The sequence below is a fragment of the Micrasema longulum genome, unplaced genomic scaffold (assembly GCF_059751315.1).
Source record: "Micrasema longulum isolate JH-2025_06_02 unplaced genomic scaffold, ASM5975131v1 h1tg001782l, whole genome shotgun sequence".
Taxonomy (NCBI): domain Eukaryota; kingdom Metazoa; phylum Arthropoda; class Insecta; order Trichoptera; family Brachycentridae; genus Micrasema; species Micrasema longulum.
In genome coordinates, this window is record NW_028278957.1 from 153446 (window position 1) to 176239 (window position 22794).

General features: G+C 33.8%; 1 protein-coding gene across 5 annotated transcripts in view; it reads right to left on the bottom strand.

Annotated features, from left to right (window-relative positions):
* Positions 1-1423: 1423 nt before the first annotated feature.
* Positions 1424-22794, bottom strand: part of LOC148274004 (FLYWCH-type zinc finger-containing protein 1-like) — a 42688-nt gene continuing 21317 nt past the window's right edge. The window contains exons 1-3 of one of the 5 annotated variants that reach the window (XM_088237767.1): positions 22500-22624; positions 22075-22293; positions 16739-17385 (exon numbers count right to left, since the gene is read on the bottom strand). In XM_088237767.1, the coding sequence (XP_088093893.1) occupies positions 17144-17385; positions 22075-22255 (423 nt within the window). In that variant the 5' untranslated portion in view covers positions 22256-22293; positions 22500-22624 and the 3' untranslated portion in view covers positions 16739-17143. Of the gene's footprint in view, positions 1666-16738; positions 17386-22074; positions 22637-22794 lie in introns of those variants that run through there. The other 4 variants (XM_088237766.1, XR_015824403.1, XR_015824401.1 and 1 more) reach the window with 4 other exon arrangements.

A 22794-nucleotide genomic window follows, 5' to 3' on the forward strand; every position in this document is an offset into this window, starting at 1 on the left:
TTTATCACCATCATGTAAAATGGACTTACTCGGTGTTGTTACCTAAGATTCGATATTATATCATGCAACCAAACAACAAGCTACTTCCAGGTGTTTATCTTCGACTTAATTAATTTCAGTCAAAATTAACTAAAATCTCCAATCCCCTGCAGGGTGAGTATACGAGCACTTCACTAGAACGCGCCGGGCCTCTCGGAGAATTATAGATCTATTATAGGTTTTGTAGTGAGAATTTACACCCATTTAAATCACAGCATTGGACCCGCTTTCAAAGATAATCATGGCTTTAATAATATTTTGTAATAATAACGGTTAATTAATCATGACTAAATTAATTTCATCCCGGTCAATGAAGAAATTATCTCCCTCCTTCCTCTTTCCCTCAATCCAATGAAGTATATTTATTATTTTGCATGTACTTCTGAATTATATTAATGCTAAGGGTACGCGATAATATATATTATATATACATACACAGTATTAGAATTTTTAATAAATAAATTATAGAGAGCTTTTCAAACAGTTTCTCGCGACGAGCAGTTATTTTCCTGTGAAGGCACACTCTGTTCTCAGGTGCGGTGTTCTGATTGCATATTTGTAAATACCTGACGCGAATCCATCCGAAGTGGTTTCGTAATAGCAGACGTGTCGAATGGAAATACTTGACGTGTTATCCACTCTAGTAATAATCTAAACAAACCAAATTATTTTATAGACATTCATGGCATAGCCGAGATTCTAATTATTCTTATTCTTAAAGGTGGGGGTCAGTGGTATACAAACTTCTAGCGTCACTGCGCCCTGAGAAGATCTATTGTGACAGGTTCCTGTAAATAGCTCTCCCCGTCCAAGCTCAGGTCCTAAAAGAGCCTGGCTACTGGGTGGAGGGAGAGAGTTTTTATGCTAAATCTCTCCCACCAAGCCCAGATCCGTAAAGTATCAGGCTATTAGGTAGGGGCAAGCTCTTAAATATTTTCGCGTTAAACCAGTGGTCCCTCGAGAATGTGGCTTCTAGCCGATACAGCAAATGTTTATGTTGAGTGACGGTAACAGACGCTACTCAGGGGCGATTTTGTGGCATTAAGAAATTGAACAGTGTTAATTTATAACAAGCGCTTGAGAGATCCCGAAACATCCCGAACGGGAGACGTATTTCCGAGTGAAACCGAAGCATCTCGAATGGATAACGAGTCGGGTATTTACGAATTTGCGTTCGGATTCGGTAGGCAAGCAGCTGACGAATTGGACAATGTTTATAACTATATACTAATATTTAATAACATGGGGTAGTAGTTCTTGCTGCGGTTCTTTTTTTCTTGTACATATTTTAGGAGACTTGTAATAGGAACTAGGCTACGAGGCATACAATATTAATTTATTACTAGAACTGAAAAGAATCGGACAGTGGTTTTTTACGCAGTCGTTTTTCTTTTATTTTCTTGTAAACATTTTCGGAGACTTGGAATCGCGGCTTTTCGTGGTTGTGTTGGAACCTTACGGAGATCAGGAAATCGTTGATAGTGTAGGCACAGGAGCGACAGCCCTTAAGGGAGTAGGAACATTGCCATCGCACTTTACCGAGTTTTGTCCCTCTGTGCCTGTTGAAGGAAAACCCGTTGACCCTCAAGAGTCTCCTTCCTCGCGATGTCATTATGTAGTCATAATCTGAAATATAATAAATTTGCATATGTTAATTTTGAGATTTTGAGAATTTCTTTTAGAACGGAAAACAGACGTGCATGCTTTACAGGGCAGGGCTGTCATTGACGAGGTAAAAACTAAAATTCTTCCACAAACATTCAAACTCTGAATATTGTTGGTTAAAGCAACTGGTCTGAATATAAGTAAACAAACTGCAAAGTGTTTTCGGGCGTTGGCGTTGCTTGGTATATAATAAGTTAAATAACTCTGATATATCTCACATAGAACAATGTTTTCGGCTGCTCTTTTATTTCATAAATATTTACGCAAAAGTACTCCTTCCACACAGCTGGAAACCGTTTTGAAGAACGAGTCTTCCTATCGGTTTCACTCATACTAAAAACTTATTTTATTAACAATCGAGTTGCTTTTACAAATTTAAATTTCACAAAATGCTATATTAATTTAATTAAAATCTACTGCTTTCATTGTCCCCTCTGCTGTGAATTTAGCAATTTGATGTTCAAACAAAGGCGGAGTGTAAATTTTATACAGTGTGTAAAGTGACTCAAACCAGCCAATAACAGATAATAATTGGTTGTAAATATTTCATTTCTACAGACTCTTTGCTATCTTTGCCTATGCGCATGAAAATTTGCGCGGACAATATAAAAACCAAATAGTTTTCATTCTGTCTGTGACAATTATTGACAGGCATCTATAAAAAATCTCCAGCTGAATTAATTTCATGTCGAAAAAAAGTCGGTGCATCAACAAACATTTGAAATCTTGGGGTGTCTATTCATTACATAGACAGCTGTCGATTTTAGTTTAAATTTAATACTAATAATTCCTCCACTCTTTGCTTGACAGTCCTCCACGTTTCATTAATTTGTTAGGTACTCTCTACATCATTCACCTAATTATATTTGTGTAAGGGAAAAAATTAAACTCATGTAAGTCTTTAAACGTGTGTATTATTTTAGCATAAAATATTGTAATAAAACCAACTGGTCCTATTTTCCATACTTGCCAGTGATATTACCTGAGCACATAGTAATTAGACATGTTAGTGAACGACAGTTATTGCGATTACATCGTGGAGGGGGTCCGTCGGCCGCGAGTGATTGTGGTTATTTTTATAGTTGACCACCGCATTGTCTATGGTGTAGACGTGTGATTTGCAGCCCTTTGGCTGAGACGAACATTTCCATCTCAACTTTCCGTTCATACCGGTATTGTGTTTGCTAAACTTGTAGCCATCGATCATGAGAAGTGTTTTTCCAGATTTCAGGGTAATTATGCCATCGCCAAAAGAACCTGAAAAAAAACAGTTTCAATGAAAATGATATTAGTTATCAACATTACCTTATTCATTACTAATTTTTAAATTTCGCGTATGTTCGATAGGGTCATGTTAGGATCTGTGTTAGGACTCTACCAGTAATACTCGTATCTTGATGTACTTACTTGTTAATGCTTTGGAATGCGGATTTTTTTTCTTTCGTAATTTGATTGTTGAATTGGGAGAGATCTGCGAATGTTTCCTAGATGTATAGAAGTTTTGTGTAGTTGTTTATTTTGTTTGTATTATTACGTTCTTCTTCCTTTCGAAACGGGATCCGGGAAATATGGCCGCGGTCCCAATTTGGAACTAACACCGTTTTCTTTAATTACACTAACAGACAGGGCAACTTGAATGACCGTGTATTTGATTGACCGCAAATTGACAGACTGCGGAGAGGGGTATAATCTCGCTTAGAGCCGCCCATACAGACAACAACAATTCTATGATTACACTGGGCAAAAAACTTTTTTTTGTCTCTGAAAGAAAAATATGTGATTCTGATAGTATTCTTTATCCTGAATTCAAATATGATATCGGATTTTCCCTAACACACAAGGTTTCCAAGAAACGGGCATTTATGATTTCAACAATTTTAATACTTTCTGCATTCTTAACTGCTCGATATTCGAACATTCTGACTTAACTAGAAACTGTGAGTAACATTTGCAAATGCTTGTCGAGCTGCATTTTCCAGTGAATTCAATAGTTCCTCAAACTTTTCATCGTGCATTAGTGACCGTATTTGTGGACCCAAAAATATTCCCTCTTTAATTTTTGCATCACTAATTTTAGGAAACTTCTGTTTGAGGTATATGAAACCAGGATTATTGTCCATGGCTTTGACGAAATTCTGTGGGTGATGGAGAAATTCCGAATATATATTTGAAAACAGAATAAAAAAAAACTGCATTACATCCACCTATTGGTACTCGTAAAACAAAAATATTTTCGCGGTTTGGTTGTAAAAAAATATTTTGTTTTCGCTTTTAAAAATGAATAGTGAATATGTGAAGCTGACAAAGTACACTAGTATTTATAAACATTTTTGGGAAAGGGGTGGGCGCTGAATTGCCCATAACGGAGTGGGAGCAATCGAGACACTTCGCATTTGCAAAGCTATTTGCGAGGCATCCCGAAATGGATACCGCGTCAGGTATTTACGAATATGCGTCCTGGGCTGGTATTCCGAACGCATTTACAGCGCGCTATAACGAGTATTTAGTACGTAAAGACGCGCTATACCACGCGATACTTGTGTTCGAAATACCAGCCCCGGACGACCACGGCTGACAGTTCGTCGGCAATTCATGCATTAACTACGGAACGCGGACCTGACCTGGGAGAACACACGGCAGTTGGCCGCAACAGAGGCCTGCTATGTGCTCCACCTAGGGAGCGGACATGGATTAGGTAAGTCATTTTGTTTTGGATCCAAGTAATGCCATTGATTTAATTTATGAAAATACTACATTTTTAGTGTCACTGTACCCTTTACAGAATGAAAACCTATTGATGAGAACTCAACATTTGTGGTACCTAAAATACGTAGGTAAAATTTCGCCACCGGTGACATCAACGTCCGCCCAAACAGAAAACTCAAATCTATGTGCACCTAAAAAAAAGTAATTTTAAACTAAAATTGAGGTCTAAAATATAACCTTTTGTTTTAAAAAGATTTTCAATTTATTCATTTAATAGTAAGACAAAAACAAAAACTCTATTAAATAAATACTAAACGTGTTATATTAAATCCAAACAATAATTATTATGAATGTTGCAGTTACAGTAAAATATTTTCTTTTGTCACCAAAGTACCTATTACATGAGCAAAATATCCACAGCCAGTTTGACTAGAAACGATAGATCGGTGAATGAAACTGAAGTATAAATGTGGCAGAAAAGCCATAGATAAATACATATTTTAAAATGTCGATTAAGTGATGTATGTCACTTTTTTCCAGCACTTATACCAAATCCTTCCTCTTCCTCAGGCAATGGTCTCATTGATTCGCTTCCATGTCGCCCTGTCTTGTGCAGACTGTATCCAGGTTTCGGTCTAGGTCATCTTTCCACCTTAGTAGTGGCCGCGCTGCACTTCTTTTTGTTGTTAGAAGTCTCCAAGTCAACAGGTATTTTGCCAATTTTCAAGCTTCTGGCTAAGTGGCCTGCCCATTGCCATTTAGGGCTTTTATCCAATGCATGATGTCAGTGACTTTTGTTCTTTTTCTCATATTTATTTATTTTTACATAAATGGCATGAATTGCCTTTAACATATATTGAATATAAATATGAAAAAAAAAATACATATATAAATACATAACAAAAAATTATAGAATTGCATAACAATAACAATAGAAACAAGTCGGTTTTAAATATATTGTATGCCATTATTTTATTGCCCTTGTTTGTTTTTGCTACATAGTTTTATGTTTTTTTTGTACATATCGAGATATAATCGGCAGAACAACGTAAGCGACAAATAGTGAACTGTGCAGGAGAAGGAAATTTTTTAATTTTTGTTCCAGATATATTTTTTAATAATTCGGTAAATGGGATTTATAATGGTTGGTTACTGCCAATACCTAAATGACAGCCAAATTGTTTAAATACCTTCCGCTTTTAAGATAGTGGCGGTAACGCTGTTTTGCCTATAACTGTGACAGTAGTGCGAGCTAGCGTAACCGCCTACATTGTCGTCGGTTACGTTGTTTTGCTTAGCTTCGAAATAATATGTCAACAATTTTATTTTTTTTTAAGAGGGGAATGATGCGGAGTAATACATAGAAAACACTTTTCCTTTAAAAAACGCAATACGCCAAAAATGTCGCTTACGTTGTTCTGTCGATTATGGCTCGATATGTTTCTTCATATAGCTGTTGTAATTGGCTTAGGTCGTATATATAATAAACAAATAAATATAAAATATTTTTCAATACAATTTTGAAATAAACCTTTCTATTTATAATCATAAAAGCCCAAAGAATTATTTTGAAAAAACCGATATACAAGTGTAAATTCGATGTCAAATAAATAAAAAGTAATAACATATACGCAAATAATATTTTACAACACTGATAATTGTTTATAATATTATTAACTAATTTATTTATTTACGTACCTACATAAGTTTATTGTACATTATTTGAGACATAACTACATGGGACTCAAAATCCTGTGTTGAGATGGGACTAGTAATTAGTTGACAATTAGTGCTATGCACCACAAATATAGGATTAGAAACATTTTTTTTAAATACATATATATATATATGGCACATCAATATTGTAAACAGTAAACTCAAACATTCGGAAAATCATCAAGGAGTTTCCTACTCAAATCCCTCCCACTAAGGAAAATCCAGTCCTTAACTACTTTCTTGAAACTAGTTTTTGCCCTTGAGAGCTTAATACGTTCTTCCAAAATATTGAACACTTTCGGTGCGATAAATGAGAGATGTCTCTGAGCAAAAGTCATACGGGTTTTGGGTATGACATAACTCATGCTCTGGGAAAACTTCGTATGGACATTTTGCTGAGACCTCTTCTTATTGTTCGACCAGAAGTGTGTAAGTGCTTCTTTTAGGTACGGTTGTCTCATATCCAGCACCTTCATGTATTGGAACAACTGTTCTGACGGGTATGTTGGAGGGCGCCTGAATATTATTCTCAATAATAATTTCTGTGAAATTATGAGAGGCTTTACAATGGACGCCGCACAACCTCCCCATCCAGCTATTCCATAGGTTGCAGTGGATTGAAACAGAGCAAAATACACACTTCTGAGAGTGCCAATATCCATAATGTCTCTAAGAGAGCAGAATAGATGGCATAGCTTTCTAAACCTAGAGTTTAGTGACTGGACCTGAGCATCCCATCGTGAATTCGCAAATATGACCACAATAACAGAGAAAAGGAAAAATTCAGATTCCTATCTAGAAAAAAGGCGAAATTACGAAATTTTATTTTATATGTATAAGGCAGTAAAAAAACATGCAGGAAAAAACTTCTATGAAGAAAAAAAAATTCATCAACTTATAAATGAAATATATGCACATTGTTTTTATTCGAGCACACACAAGAATATGTTTCTGTGTATCCTACATCAAGATTCAAAATAAAAAAATAAAAACAAAAAATAAAAAAAATGTTTCACAAAATTATATAAGCATTTGGGTTATACAATTTATGTTCCCTAAGTAACTATTTGGAACATTATGGTTATGTTCATTAGAACACTGAATTATCTTTATGTCGAATGTTTTCACGAACGCTTTGCATCCTTTAACTTGTGCCGAGCATTTCCAACGAATGGAATGATTTGCGACTACTCTTCTATGCTTGTTGAATCTAAATCCGCCAACAACCAATAATTGTGTCCCATTTTTCAATTCGACTATGTAATTAACAGCTACAAAAAAACATATACAATTAGGAAGGAAATACGGAATTCTATGCATTAACAGGGCTTATGACCTGTCATTGGCTGGTTTAAGTGGCCATTTTACACACTGTATAACATTTAAGGTGAACTTTTGGACAAACACAAAATATTGTTAATATACACATACAATAGGAAAATATCACTTTTTTTTAAAGTAGTAAAGGTCTATGAAATACTGTCTAGTACAAAAAAATATTTTTTGCTAATTATTAGTGGCATAAAAAATATTTTTATATTTGTAATTTTGAATTCCCGCAAAAACGGTCATTCCATTGGCAACGCCCCTAATATTTCACGATTCATGTTTATTTTTTCCTGGCCCTTGAAATTTATTGAAAACATTATTACAAATCTTGACATCACAACAACCAAGGCAACGTCGCGTTTTTCTTGCAACGTATTCTTATTAAATTTCTGTTTTACATTTATGTATGAAAACGTTTCTCCACAATATTCATTTTGATTTTGAAAATACAAAGAGTTATTCTAAATCTATTTCATATATTTTATCGGTATTCGTAGTATGTAATATTTTCATATTATTTTTATATCAACGTGTATTATTGAATTTTTATATCAACGTGTTTTTGGACAAACACAAAATATTGTTAATATACACGTATAATTATTTGTGTAGTAACGGGCGGCCACTAGGCGAACAGAAAAAGCGCCGGTCCGATTATTGCTCCAGTTCCTAGTTCCGGGTTGCAAGACCGGAACCGGGATGGCGCGCCGCTAGTAACAGCAGGACCCTGAGATCCCTCGTGAGACAAATACAGGGACCGTACACCTGGCTATGACCTTCCATTCCGCGGCTTTCGCCCTGCAAGAGGGGTACTAACGTTGTCAGAGAAAGGTCGCGGTCAGGGGCCGTCGCGGATGCGCTGCCATCCCTTTTGAAGGTCGATCGCCCGTGCCCTGCTTCAGCTCGGAGGCCTACAGCGTAGAACCTCTGCTTAGTCTGTAAGATAACTCAGTCTAGAGCCTGACTTACACAGCGGTCTGCAAGCAGAAGGGACCTTCGGTCAGGCTCTAGAAGTGGTTAAACACGACTGCAGGGCGGCGCACTCGACGATCTTCGGACCCTGGAGAGAGGCGGGGCGAAGGTGAAGGTCTCGACGATTAGACATTGTAAATAAAACGCAGTTGTAGAAGAACTGAATATTTATTGTCTAGAGTTGCGCATGTATTATCAACTAATTTGCACCGTGCCGCGGTCGGTCACGATTAAAATTGAAAAGATGTACAATTCAAAAGTTCATTTGTTTTTGTAACGCTACTCTACAGGTGAGCTGAAAAAATTTTGGAAATGTAATAAATTTTATGTAAGGTTTAAAAAGTCCAATCCCCAGCCAACTATCGGTGTGGAAAAAACTTTCCTTTATTAAAGGACTGGCTCAGGGCACTGGATTAACATTGATTTTTATAGAATAAAATGTAGAAATATGGTAAAATTTGAGCGCATAGCGTCAATTCCAGGTAGATACCTCAAAGGTGCAATTTGATACGGCCGTTTAAAGTCGAGATTTAGGTGAATTTTGATACGGCTCGATCAAAATGTACGGAAAATTAATGGCTCAGAAAGTACGCATTTTTATGCCGAATCGTAAGGGTTCGTAAAATCACGACGATTGGTAAAAACCACATTAAGATCGATTCCTCGGTGCATCTAGCATCGTCTTTTCCATCTAGCGTGGGCCAGACGCAAACATTCGCGCGTTTGAATCTGCCCGGCGACTTTTTTAAGCACGATAACAGACACCGCAAAAGCGCGATTCCACCACGGAAACCACCAATCCTCGTGGATTTCGGCTCTTTACCTGTTATACAATAAATTAAGATCTACAAAAAAACGTTAAAAATACATTTCGATACAAAATACGTAAATAGAATAGAGAAGATTCGGAGTTAGTCGGAAAATTCTGAAATTAATGACACGTGCAACAGATAATGATTCTAAATTAACAAAATTAAAATTAATAGGAGCGGAGTGCATCGGACTTTCAAATATAAAAATTCTTATTAGATTATATCCTAAATAAAAATATGACTAAAAATATATATCAAATGGTGTCCGACACATGTGTTTTTTTAACTAAGAAATGTTATTTATCCCAATCAGGGTCCGAAAATATCATGATATTTATATAAATATCAAAATATCTGATATATATGTATATATTCATCCGATATATACATCGATATATGTCCGATATATATCAAAATGTGATATTTATTGTGTATTACTAAAGAGAAATAGACGTCAATAGAATAGTTTAATTAGGTACTTAATATATTTACGTTATATGGATTAAACAAGGTAAATTACAAATGATAAAACAGAAATCAACATATCACCAAGAAAACCATCGGAATATCATCAGACCACGAGGAATCTTCATTAAAACCGGTTACCAATGCCTCTCTTAACCAATTCAAATCAGTATGTCTGGCTTCAGGTTGTTAAATATATAAAGAGGAATATCAGGTTTGCGGCCTTTTCATTACACCCAGCCAATTTCTAAGTTTGGATTAAACCAAACCAAAAGATGAAAAGTATATCTCTAGAGCTTCTGTTGCTGTATATTATTACCCTGCTTTGGCCGGATCCCCATTCCGGTCCACAACACGCAACAAACGCGACTTTATGGTGCCTCTGGAATCTCAGTAAAATATAACATGGAGAAATGCGGGAATGTCTCGTAAAAACAAAGACACATATTAAATTATAAATATTGTCAGCAATAAATACCACGATGTATCAGTAATATATAGTATATCCTTCGAACCCTGATCACATCTAAAAATTTGCGAATTAATAAAAGGCTTTATTTTTTTCCGATTTATAATTTTAAATTCTTTAGTGTTACCACTTTTTTGCCGCAAATTCCTAACACAATTAATTTTGATAACTATAAGACTGTGCCCGACATGCAGAAAAGGGGTTTTATCCCGTTTTCGGATATATTGCAAGAAAGGACGAAGAGTCACGAAAAACTGGTAGTACCATGGGCAGTTGAAGGTAATCGAGCAAGAAAACGGTCGCATATACAAAATGGACCAATTAAATAAAGGAACTAATGGGGTCTTCATCAAACGCTGCCCTCAATTTAGCCAAGGTCCGGGGGGAATGGAGGCGTATTACACACAAGTCTGTTCATTATTACAAGAATTTACAAATAAACAAACCAGCCGCGTGACATTCGACGAAGAATAGCCTATTTCACACATATCATATCAATCTTAACAGCACGGTAAAATGATAGTGGATTGACATTTATTAGATTCGTTCATTCGTGTACCTATTTAAATTTGATAGTATTTTATTTTTCGTTATTTTTATTCAAATCCATGCGATTTTAGTAAAAATATCAATAAAAACGCCGTGGTTAATATATTTAAAAAAATAAAATATTAGCGTTCTTATAATTGACCCAAATATTTCAATTTTGAAAATGGAAATCAATTTGGGGTAGAGTTGGGTTCGAGCCTCGAACCTCTGATCCGTAAGTCCGCAACACTAGCCACGGGACCACAACTCGATTCAAATAATATAGTAAAACTTAACAAAAGAGATTTCAATGATAATTGTATAAAAATCATTATTCAAATTTAGCGAGTACTCTTAGGTTAAAATTCTGCAAAAGGAAATCGACTGGAGATTAATCCGTCTCATGGTGTACTGGTTATTGCGTTTCATCATTGTCATAAGCTAGACAGCCCTGGGTGGGCCTTGGCTGAATCCAGGAGTCTCCTCCACTCTTGCCAGTCTGCTGCCTTTCTTCTCTAGTTCCTCACATCCAACATTGTGATATCTGCGCTGATGCAGTCTATCCATCGCATTCTTCGTTGTCCTTGTGGCACAGAGAGAGTTAGGCGTTTTATGGGGTTTTCGTTGTCCATTCTAATAATGTGGCCAGCCCACCTCAAGCGTCCCACCTTGATGGAGTTGATTACATCAGGCGCTCGGTAGATATCGTAAAGCTCTCTATTATAGCGACGACGCCAATGATTGTTTTCTCCCACAGGACCATAGATAACTCTGAGGATTCTTCTTTCGAAAGCTGCAATGGTCCCCTCAATATTCTTTGTCATAACCCAGGTTTCGGAGGCATATGTCAGGATTGGTTTAATAGGAGTTTTTTAGGGTATTATTTTAGTTATTTTTCGTACTAGTTTGGACCGTAATTGTTTTTGAAGGGCCTAGTAGCAACGATTGGCAGCCATTATTCTTCTCTTGATTTATTCCTGTGTACTGTTATTACTGGTGACTGTGTAACCTAGGTATGTAATGGACTTGATCACCTAATTTTCGTAGTTTCCCGCTGTGAAGGTGTGGGGGATTATGCCGAAGTTTTGGGAGACAATCATCAAATTTGTTTATTTTTCCATACACATATTATTTACATAGAAATATAATTACAAAAATACACTTTAGAAAAATACATCTTAAAATTAAGCTATAACATGAATTGGAAAAAATGCCCACAAAGACTACAGCGTCTGAGCGTGGGCCATCCTTTTTTTAATTATAAAAAGGTTATAGCACATGTATATGGTATGACATGACCATATATGTATATGAGCCATATATATATATATATGACCATATATATATATATATATATGACCATATATGATGAGTCCCATTTTTTCGTTTTCCAGGCATTAAATAAATAAATAATTGTTAAACAATAAATATCGATCCACCGTATAGTATTTTATCATGCCGTGTACATTTTTGCCGTGGTGTGAAATGGGTCAATCATGCGATGTCACGCAGTGGGCTCGTGGTTTGCACGTGCACGGCGGTCCAGTCTCCGTGGTGCCTGACATTCCAACAGACCACGACGCTCGGCATTGAGCAAAACGAAGAAGAATTAAACCAGTAAATTTATTTTGTTTTATTAGCACAAAAAACCCTTTCATAAATATTTCATTCATAAGTAATGCATTTTAAATAAATAGTTCATTTTAATAAACGAAAAATATAATTTATTGTTTTGAAAATTTTGTTTTACTTTTTTAAAATGTAAGTATTATAACAAAAAAGACAAGTATGCACAGTAGCATGAAACTAGAAACGAAACGAAACAATAAAATAAAATGCAGATGGGATCCAGATTAATTTTATAGGTGTAAGGAATTTATTATTCATAAACATATATTATTATACTTAGTCAGGGGCCTACCCGGCTCATCGGGCGTTTCTGTTTCGAAAATAAAAATAAATAGTTTTCTATGGAAGTAATGAAATAATGTTCCATACAGTTAAATAAAAAAAAAATAGTGTAAGGCAATAGGTTTACATAATCTATTTTCCCTATGTAATTCTTGGGTGAATTCAGTTATGCTCGTCCCAAATACACACGCAATAGGTTTACAGCATCTGTGTTCCCTATTTAACCGTTTGGTACGTTTTGGGGCTATGCTCGTCCCAATTACACAGGAGATAGGTTTACAGAATCTTTGTTCCCCATGTAAACATTTGGTGCATTATGGTTATGCTCGTTTTAATCACACAGGCAATGGGTTTACAAAATCCATGTTCCCTATGTAACTGTTTGGTGCATTATGGTTATGCTCGTTCCAATTACACAGGCAATGGGTTTACAGAATCTATGTTCCCTATGTAACTGTTTGGTACATTTTGGGGTTATGCTCGTCCCAATTACATAGGAAATATGTTTACAGAATCTTTGTTCCCTATGTTAACGTTGGTGCATTATGGTTATGCTCGTTTTAATTACACAGACAATGGGTTTACATAATATATGTTCCCTTTGTAACTGTTTGGTGCATTATGGTTATGCTCGTTCCAATTACACAGGCAATGGATTTACAGAATCTATGTTCCCTATGTAACTGTTTGGTGCATTATGGTTATGCTCGTTCCAATTACACAGGCAATGGGTTTACAGAATCTATGTTCCCTATGTAACTGTTTGGTGCATTATGGTTATGCTCGTACCAATTACACAGGCAATGGGTTTACAGAATCTATGTTCCCTATGTAACTGTTTGGTGCATTATGGTTATGCTCGTCCCAACTTTCAATGATCCTTTCGTCGATGGTTCTCACGAACGCCTTACATCCTTTAGCTTGTACAGAACATTTCCACCGGACTTTTCTTGCGGTTCCTTTGTTGTGCTTGTTGAACCTGTATCCATGATAAACCAATAATTGGGTCCCGTTTTTCAATGTGACTGTGTAATTAACATCTACAAAAAAATATCAAACTATTAGCGCGCAGGTAGACAAATGAAAAATAACAATATTTTGAGTTTATCGAAATCTTTGCAAACATATCGTGGGGTAATTACTACAGCTAGGCTACTTCAAAATCAGGATTTTTGACCACTAAAACACACGTTTGCATCTTCTTCTATGAATGTTACAAATAGAAAAGTCGTTATGCATTTAAATAATATTATGATGATTTGAATGCATGAATTATCTTTTTGTAGCATTCATAGAGAAAGATACAAAAATGTTTTTTTAGTGGGATATTAAAAAATGCTGATTTTGAAATTACTTAAGTGTATTTATTTAACGCTTTATATACAGATAAGGGCGGGAATATTGCCTTAAAGCAATTTCTTCCTAGCTACCCAAATCGTTCAGTTTGAGAAAATTATAAGCACATTGACATATATTATAGTATATATATTATACAGTATATTATAATCTTATACAAAATTTGAAACAAAAGTTAACTAAAAATCTACTACTATCTTATAATTCCTAATGTTTGAACTTATATTTCACAATTTTTAAAAGTATATGATGCATACCTATCTGTTAAAATTATACGTGGCCAAATCAATGCTAAAATAAAGTCTTTTCGATTCTCTTTACAAAATAATCAACAAATTGCGTTGAAAATGAGCGTAGTCACACGTGTTTGCCAAGAAATACCAATATTTTTTTCGTTTTTTATTTCATTACACTACATCTCATTTTTCACTCATATTTTGTTTTCTGTGATTTAAAAAAAAATACAAAAGTTGATTAAATACAAATTTATTTTTAAAATACATGTTGAATATTTTATCTCTAAACAAAATATTTACATTTTTCGTGTTAAGAAGGAATAATACGAGTAAGAAGAGGCCTGAATGTATGGATGGTGAGAAAGAGTGGCTTTTTATCCCATGTACCTGCGTCTACGGGGATCCGTTACTAAATTTTAACTTTTTGCAACAAAAAAACGTTGTTTAAAAGCTGACATCAGATTCAGGAAATATTTAATATTTTTTGCAATACAGAAGATACTGAAAATGTCATTATTAAAAGTTGTTTCAGTCGTTTTAAAGTTCTGTCTAGCGGTATTTTTAGACTAGCGTATGTTTGAAGTTTTACAATGATATTATTCTTCTTATGATCGAAATTTTAAATCTAATCTCGGTTTAACAAAGATACCGTTCGATTTATATTTAAAAGTTTGAAACCTGCTCTGGGGTGCTATTCTGAACCGCTTTTCCCTGATGGCTATCTCCGACAGCGTCAGCACAGACTGTTTAACCTTCCGCTTTCCAGAACCAACCTGCCTCTGGTCATGCCGATTGGAAGAGCAGTCAAGCAGCTGAACATTATCACTTTGGAGATCGACATCTTTCACATTAGTGAAACTATGTTTAAGAGGCAAATACTGTTGCTATAGAGAGTATTATACCTTAATAATGTCGAACCATTGCTCAAGGGTTCTTGGTTTGATATAAAGTTCCGATTTAACGTCTTAAATCATTTGTTATTTGTTATGTTACTTTGTGTATAAATGATTTGAATTTTGAATTTGAAAAATTTGAAAAACCGCTCTCGCGGCCGTAGAAAACACTTTTATCTTGTATATGTTACATACAAAATACACGAGATAAAAGTGTTTTCTACGGCCGCGAGGGCGTTTGGAATATCACCCCAGCCCTGGTTTTATAACGATAAAGATAAAACATAGGTACGGGTGGATACAAAAATATTTCATTCAACATTACAAAAGCGGTTTAACGCTTAGTACATTTACATTATTGTAAGCAACTGGTGCATTGTGGATGTGATCATGATAACTGTATATCAGCTTATCCTCGACTGTGTACAAGTAAGATCGGCACCCACTGCTTTGATAACAACATTTCCATCGCGTTTTTTCCGTATTAGAAATTTTGTACTGCAAAATGAACCTATAGCCCTTACATATAATATTTTTTTTCCCATTCGCCAAATTCAAAATAACATCCGATCCTGAAAAATAAATATTTGTTATGCACGGGTTTTCAGGGCCATGCCGCGATACTTCAGCGGAACATTTTTTTATAAAAATACCGTAATTAATTTTTTAGAAAATCGCATTTAAAAAAAAAAGAGATTAACAACGTATTTGACCAACGAAGTGATGCGCACCGGACGCGGACTAGGGAAACTTTTGATAGGGGAAGAGTAGGCGTTTGTGGAAGGGACGCTAGACCGAGACATCAAGATTGTCTCCATTTTCAAATTATAATATTTTTTTTCACAAAAAAATATGTTTTGGAATAAAAATTATTAGGATTTTTTTAAAGTTTACCATTGGGAATGTTCCTTTGGGTTTTTGCTGTCTGGGCCTGAAACACTTGTACGAGTATATATATATATACTCCAGACCCTCGATAGCAATGCGAAAATTACAGATGGTTATCAGTATAAAATATTTGTCGAAAAATTTAATTACCCCCGTCAATAATCTGTAAACCAAATCACTTTTGCATTAGATAGGGCACTACACTGAGCAGCGTATTTCAATTATCTCTTACACGAAGCTCCGGTGATCAGTCTTACGCTTCAGATACCAGTCCAGAAACAATGAAGTATTGCGGTGAAAGTACTTCCTCCACATACCCGAAACCTTTTTAAAGACGGTGGGTCTTCCTATTAGTTTCAGTCATACAAAAAAGCAATGTTTTTTTTGTCAATAAGTGAGTTACTATTTTGAAATTTTCACTGTGAGTTTGGCAAGTAATATGAAGGGCCTTTGTCGGATATTGTCATTCATCCTCACACACACCACACACATGACCACATTGCAAACACGAATGGTAGCAAAAACAGTGTTTCCTTGTGAAACATTGCAGGGTTTAACCACTTTAAAACAAATATTTCACGTCGAACCTACCAGGAATCGAACCCAGGGCTTCTAGCTTGGTAGGCGAATACGCCAACCACTACACTACGAGGCCTACTTGTCCTCACTCAATTTTGAAAAAAAAGTTGTATACCTATCGTAGGACGTGGAATAGTAAAGTAGAAATATATACGAGTATATAAAAGGCGATTATTTCATACACATTCATTTTTATTACAATATTTCAAAACACACATTTACCAAAATTAATATTATTTCTTTGTAAAATAAATTGTCCAATTAACGCAAAATAAATTAGTGAAAGAAAATGTGAATCTAAGAAAGTAATAACATTAATGACAAAAAACAAACAATAAATTGAAATAGTGTTCTTTCTTTACGTAAATAAACAATGTTTTAAATGAGTTTTTTATGCGTATTTCTACTATACGCACTCATTAAACTGCATTAAAAAATAAGGTTCAAAACGACCCAAACATAGTGGAGACATAATATTTTTGGATGATAGTAGTTAAGGGTTTAACTACCCTTCTATATTTTTTTTTAAATAAACAGGTTTTTATGAAATTCTCTTATTTTTTTGCGGCCCACGTAAACTTAAAATTTCAATATTTGGCCCATGTCAACCTCTGAGTTTGACACGCTCGCTATACATGTATGCGGGTGTGCAGATATAAACACAACAATATCTTCTACGGTGTGGATCTTGGATTTGCAAGAAGTGTTTTTTCTGCACCGCCAAATAGTTTTCCTGGCATTCCTGACATTGACTCTGTACGTGAAATTATTCCATCTTAAAAATCTGTGCCCAGTTTTAGAAATTATAAACTCATACTCATCTGAAATTAAAAAAAATATATAAGCTTTATTGTAATTGGTGAAAACTGTGGTTTATAGAATTTTCAGTACGATGGTGGAATTCGGTATTATTTAATTAAAAAAACAATAACATATGTAGGGTGGGTGCAATAGTAAATGGATATTCTAACCAAAAATAAATAAATATAATTCGTTGTTTAAAGAAAAAAACTATCGTTTAAAGAAACGTTTATTTATTTTTGACCATTAAATTGCCCAAATTCTATAGCATGTCCATTTTTTTGTACTTTAATTAATAACCTTACATATAATTACTTTATAATATGGAAACTTCGCTGGTCCATTAGATTTAAGTCTAACTATGTAAAATATAAAACTTTGTAACTGTACTGTATGTTTCCTAAATAAAAGACAAAAAAAAAAAAAAATACCCATATACGCCCAAAGGGGCATTTGCAAAAATAAAAGTACAAACAAATCAAGTAATAATTAAAAAAACAACATAATATATATTTTAAAGATGTGTAAGAACCGAAAAATATGAATAAATGAGCTAACTAGATACAGTTTTTTTTTTTAAAACAGTGTAAAAAGAAAAAAAATATTAGTACAAAATAAAAAGTAAATTGTAAAGAACAAAAATCTAATTGAAATTAAATATTTGAAAGAATTGAATAACTACAGTAAGAGTAATATAAAAAATAGGCATTTAAAACAGAAAAAAAAAGTTTCATATGCACAAAATACTTTTATTTTATTTTTTAGAAAACCAACAGTTCTATATAATCACAGTTTAACACTCAATAAATATTGCATAGGCTATAAACTAATAATAGGTTTTACTCATTCTATAATGTAAGTAAATAACTATAATACATAGAAAAGTGTATAGAGAGAATTTAATACATAAATTGAATTTCAAAAATTTTCTTTAGCAGATTGATTTTCTCTACTGACGTTTTTTGGTGGAACAGCATCTTGATTATAATAAATAAAATATGGTATTAACTTTAGACCGTAACGTAAATATGTACCGTTGTTCTCATAGAGCGCGAAACGTCTCGTTTTTAGGTTATTTAAAATATGCATATTTTGAAACTGTAGAAAATGTATACAAATTCGCACAGAAAATAAAAATAATACCATTACCAGCGTAGTTTAAAAAACGGTAACAAAAAAAAAACAAAACAGATTTTCTCTTTAAAATCGTGTAATTTATCATAATTTCTTTGTCTATTAAGTTTGTATAAAAATATTTATTCAAAATACATACTAATATTTCTATAGCTACTATATGTATTGGTAGGTTTATAGTACGAATTATTTTCTCAATCAGGTAACATTTTAGGCAGTCGGAAAAAAGAAAATAAATGTACATATATACATAACAAAATGTTGGAACTACGAAATGTACTTTTTCAGGTAACTAATTGATTTAAGCTTTTGTTTTAAGATTAACAAATTACAACAGAGATAGAGAACATTTTAGAGAAGGGAATATGGAAGTCCAGGCATTTACAGGACTTATGACCTGTCATTAGCTGGTTTAAGTGGCCACTTTACACACTGTGTAACATTCACTATTTTGCCTAAGTTTGAAGATCCATATTTCTTCGATTCTTTCATCCATTGATTTTAGTAAAGTTAAAGCCGGAAAACAATTTTACAATTTTTAAACTTCTTGGACCAGTTGGTTTTATTACAATATTTTGAGTTTGTCCAAATGTTTATAGACATAAAACTTTTTGTTTTAAGTTAAAATTTTTACAATCTTTCTTAATATTTTCCCCTTGCACTTAGAATTGTGCCAAAATAAGTAATTTAACCTACGGGAATGCAAATTTTGTATCTGTATAGAAAAACGTATTTAAAAATCCTAAAGAATATACAGCAAAAACAAATTAGAAGTACTAAATAACATTATTGTTAAAACTAAAAAAAACTAACGGTCATTAACATATTACAACAGAGATGAAGAACAATTTTGAGAAGATAATCTGAAAGTCTAAGTATTTACAAGGCTAATGACTGTGCTTACGGCTGGTTAAATTGGTCACTTTAGACACCGTAAAATTTCCAATTCTGCGTACGTTTGTCCCTAAGGAAATAATGCCCAACGTGCATACGATATTAAAAAAAATATCTCTCATCGTCATGAGATAAAAATTGCGAACGATGAATAGATGCGTAAACAAAAAATATTCTGAGATCAATACTTAAGATTTATTTATATGATTTTTTGCATCGCTATGCACTATGTAAGTCAATAGAAAATTTGTCTCTTCACGCTGTCACATGTATGCGGGTCTGTCGAAATAAACACAATTACGTCATTAATTGTGTGAATTTTCGATTTACAACTTTGTCGTTTTGCACAGCGCCAGAATATTTTTTTAGGAGTTCTTGCATTTATTCTGTATGCGCGGTCATTCACTTTTAGTAAGTGACTTCCCCTTTTAGAAAATATATATTGATAGTTAACTGAAAACCAAAATACAAATTAGAAACACCTACATTTAAATACATTGCAAATGAAATAAAAGTAAATCAAATATACTTTTTAATAAAGTGTAATCAACCTTTATTTTTTGTGTCCAGGCGGATGAAGAATAAAGATCTGTGTGAAAAAGAACCAGAATCTTGGACGACTGTTTTCGGCTCGGTGGCTGCTCTCAGGTAAAAATTCTGAATAACGAAATCGAGTGGAGATAAGTCCGCATCGTTGTATAGTGGTTGACGCGTTCGCTTACCGTTCTTGAGGTCCCGGATTTGATTTCTGGCAGGATGGACGTGAAATATTGATTTTTAAAGGATCAATGAACCGCAATACGTCATTGTTTCTAAACTCGCTGCCCCAGTGCTTGTATGTACAAAAGACCATTTTTAGCAAAATCGAGTTATTTATTTTTTATTTATTAATTTTATTTTTTTATGGCACAAGTGCCTTTTGCAATATAAAATATAACAATATAATGAGTAAGTTAGATATAAAAAGATTAAAAAACTAAAAAACAATATTAAAACATAAAATTATTAAAACATAAAAAGAAAAATAACAAGAAAAAAAAATTAAATAAATTAACGCCAGATCATAAGCATAAGTAGCTTTTGCAAATAATTCCTTAACCGTTACTATAGAATTAAATAAATATTTATAAAGAGATAATTTGAATTCCCAGAGACTCAAGTTAAAAATGTCGATATGAAAGGTACATTTATTTCCTAGAAAGGTTGGTTTGGTTTTCCGATTTTAAAATTACTCAGCCTGTGACGTCACAAGTTCTCTACGGTGAGTTGTCCTGATTGGTAGGTTGGCTTCCCGGTAACCGGAAATGTAACACAACACTCTGTCATCGGTTGATTTCGGAGAACTAGTGACGTCGTTCAAAGTAGTTCATTTTTATTATTTTCTTCATACATTCTACAGAAACTTTACAAAACAATTAAATGCTCTATTTTTTACCACGCGTAACAAAACTTTTTTCTATCCAATTTCCAGTTGCTCTGAACTTCCTCATTGTTAGAAAAAGGAAAGGATCAAATACTAAATTACTTTTCATACTGTAAAACAGATTTCTATTACAAATCGGAAAACGAAGGTAATCAAATAAAATAACATAATGCAATAAAGTTTTATTTATTTGTACCTGATCAACAGTTCACATTACATGTAAATAAAACAATATACAAATATTTTGAAGACAAAATACTAAAGTAAATAGGAGGCCATATAACTGACTGTTTGATTTAACAACACCTTTGTCTCGGTTCCATTTGCCGATATTTGAAATGTTTCGTCTGCATTATTATAATGAATTAAGGCCTCTGTTATTAGTAAATATATACTCATACATAGATAATAATGTTAATTAGTTTAGGCATTATAATGTTTTCCTGATGTTTTCTCTGTTCTGGGTGGTCACTAGATATTAAGAGTTTATAGTCTTCTTCCATCCAATAACCCAAGACCTATTTAAATTTTGAGAACCAGTAGTAATCCAGACGGAAACCTAACTCTGGCGCCCAACGTGGAGCTCAATACATGAAAGTTTATTTAAAAAGTGTAGTAAATCATGTAAATAATTATAATACATTTAAATGCGCTTTGGTAGTAACTCATAATTGTTAGAATGGGAGTTTAAAAGAAATATAAATTTATAAAACAGTTAACTAAGAAATACCATGCATGAAAACTACTTCGATACAAATTAAATATAGAGAAAAATATAACCTTTTGTACACGAAAATCGCACTCTCTTTCAAAACTGAAAACGTCAAATAATTTAAACGATATCACATCAATTTTTGTTTGCACCACCTGCATTTATAGTAGCTAATATAGGTATATAAAATAAACGATATGAACATATTTCAAATATTTATCGCTATTTAGCGTGATTGCCTACATTGCAGACCTCTTGAATGGTAGGCAATCGCGCTGACCACTATAACACGAGGCCTACATTTTATTGCAACTGAAAGGGAAAACACTTTTGAGAAGGGAATATGGAAGTCTAGGCAATTACTAAAATATTTAAAGTCTAGGGCTTATAAACCTGGCATTGGCTAGTACCCGCTTCATAAAAAATGTTTTTTCTCTCTATTGCAAAATTTCAATCTTAAGGACTCTTTAGGTAGAGAAACCCAGCCTTGTCTACAAACATTTGGACACACTCAAACTATTGTTAATTGTTGATATTTTAACGCACCTTTGTCTTTTTCTGTGTACGACGAAGGAGGTGGATGATTGTGTTTATTTTTAAATTTCACAACGCTATCTTGGTATGTGGTGACCACTGCTCTGCAGCCTTTTCTGGCGTGTGAAGAACAGCGCCATCTTCTTCTATCTCCGTGTGTGGTGTGGTTGGAGTAAGTGTAGGAGTTAAACATTAGCAGATTCCTTCCAGTGGTCAATGGAATGTATTGTGCTGAAAGGTAAAATAACTTTTACGAGAAAAGATAAATTATTGCTGGATTCAGTAGCAAGAGTCAAAAACCTGCTTCCACTAACTTGTTTGGTTTAGATCACAGCCTTTACACAATTAGTCTAAGAAATTAATAATTGAGGGATAGAATATTATTTCAAGAATTAAAAAAACATATTTTATTATAAATCATAATATATAATACATACTGTTATTTAATATGTACGATTTTAAATATGGAGCTTTTACTCCAGTTGAAAACGAACGGAAGAAACGAAGTTGATGGTCAATGTGTAATGTTATTGTAAAACAATTGAATCAATTTCACACTGAAATTAAACTGTTACTGTAAAGGAAAACATCATTAATATTATTAAATCACAAATTGAACTGCTTCGTGAAACTATAAAAAAAAAACTGTTTAAGCGTAGGCAAAACTATGGCCACCCTCCCACCCCACAAAAAAACGAAAAACTAATGAGGATATGTGATACTGATAGGTTC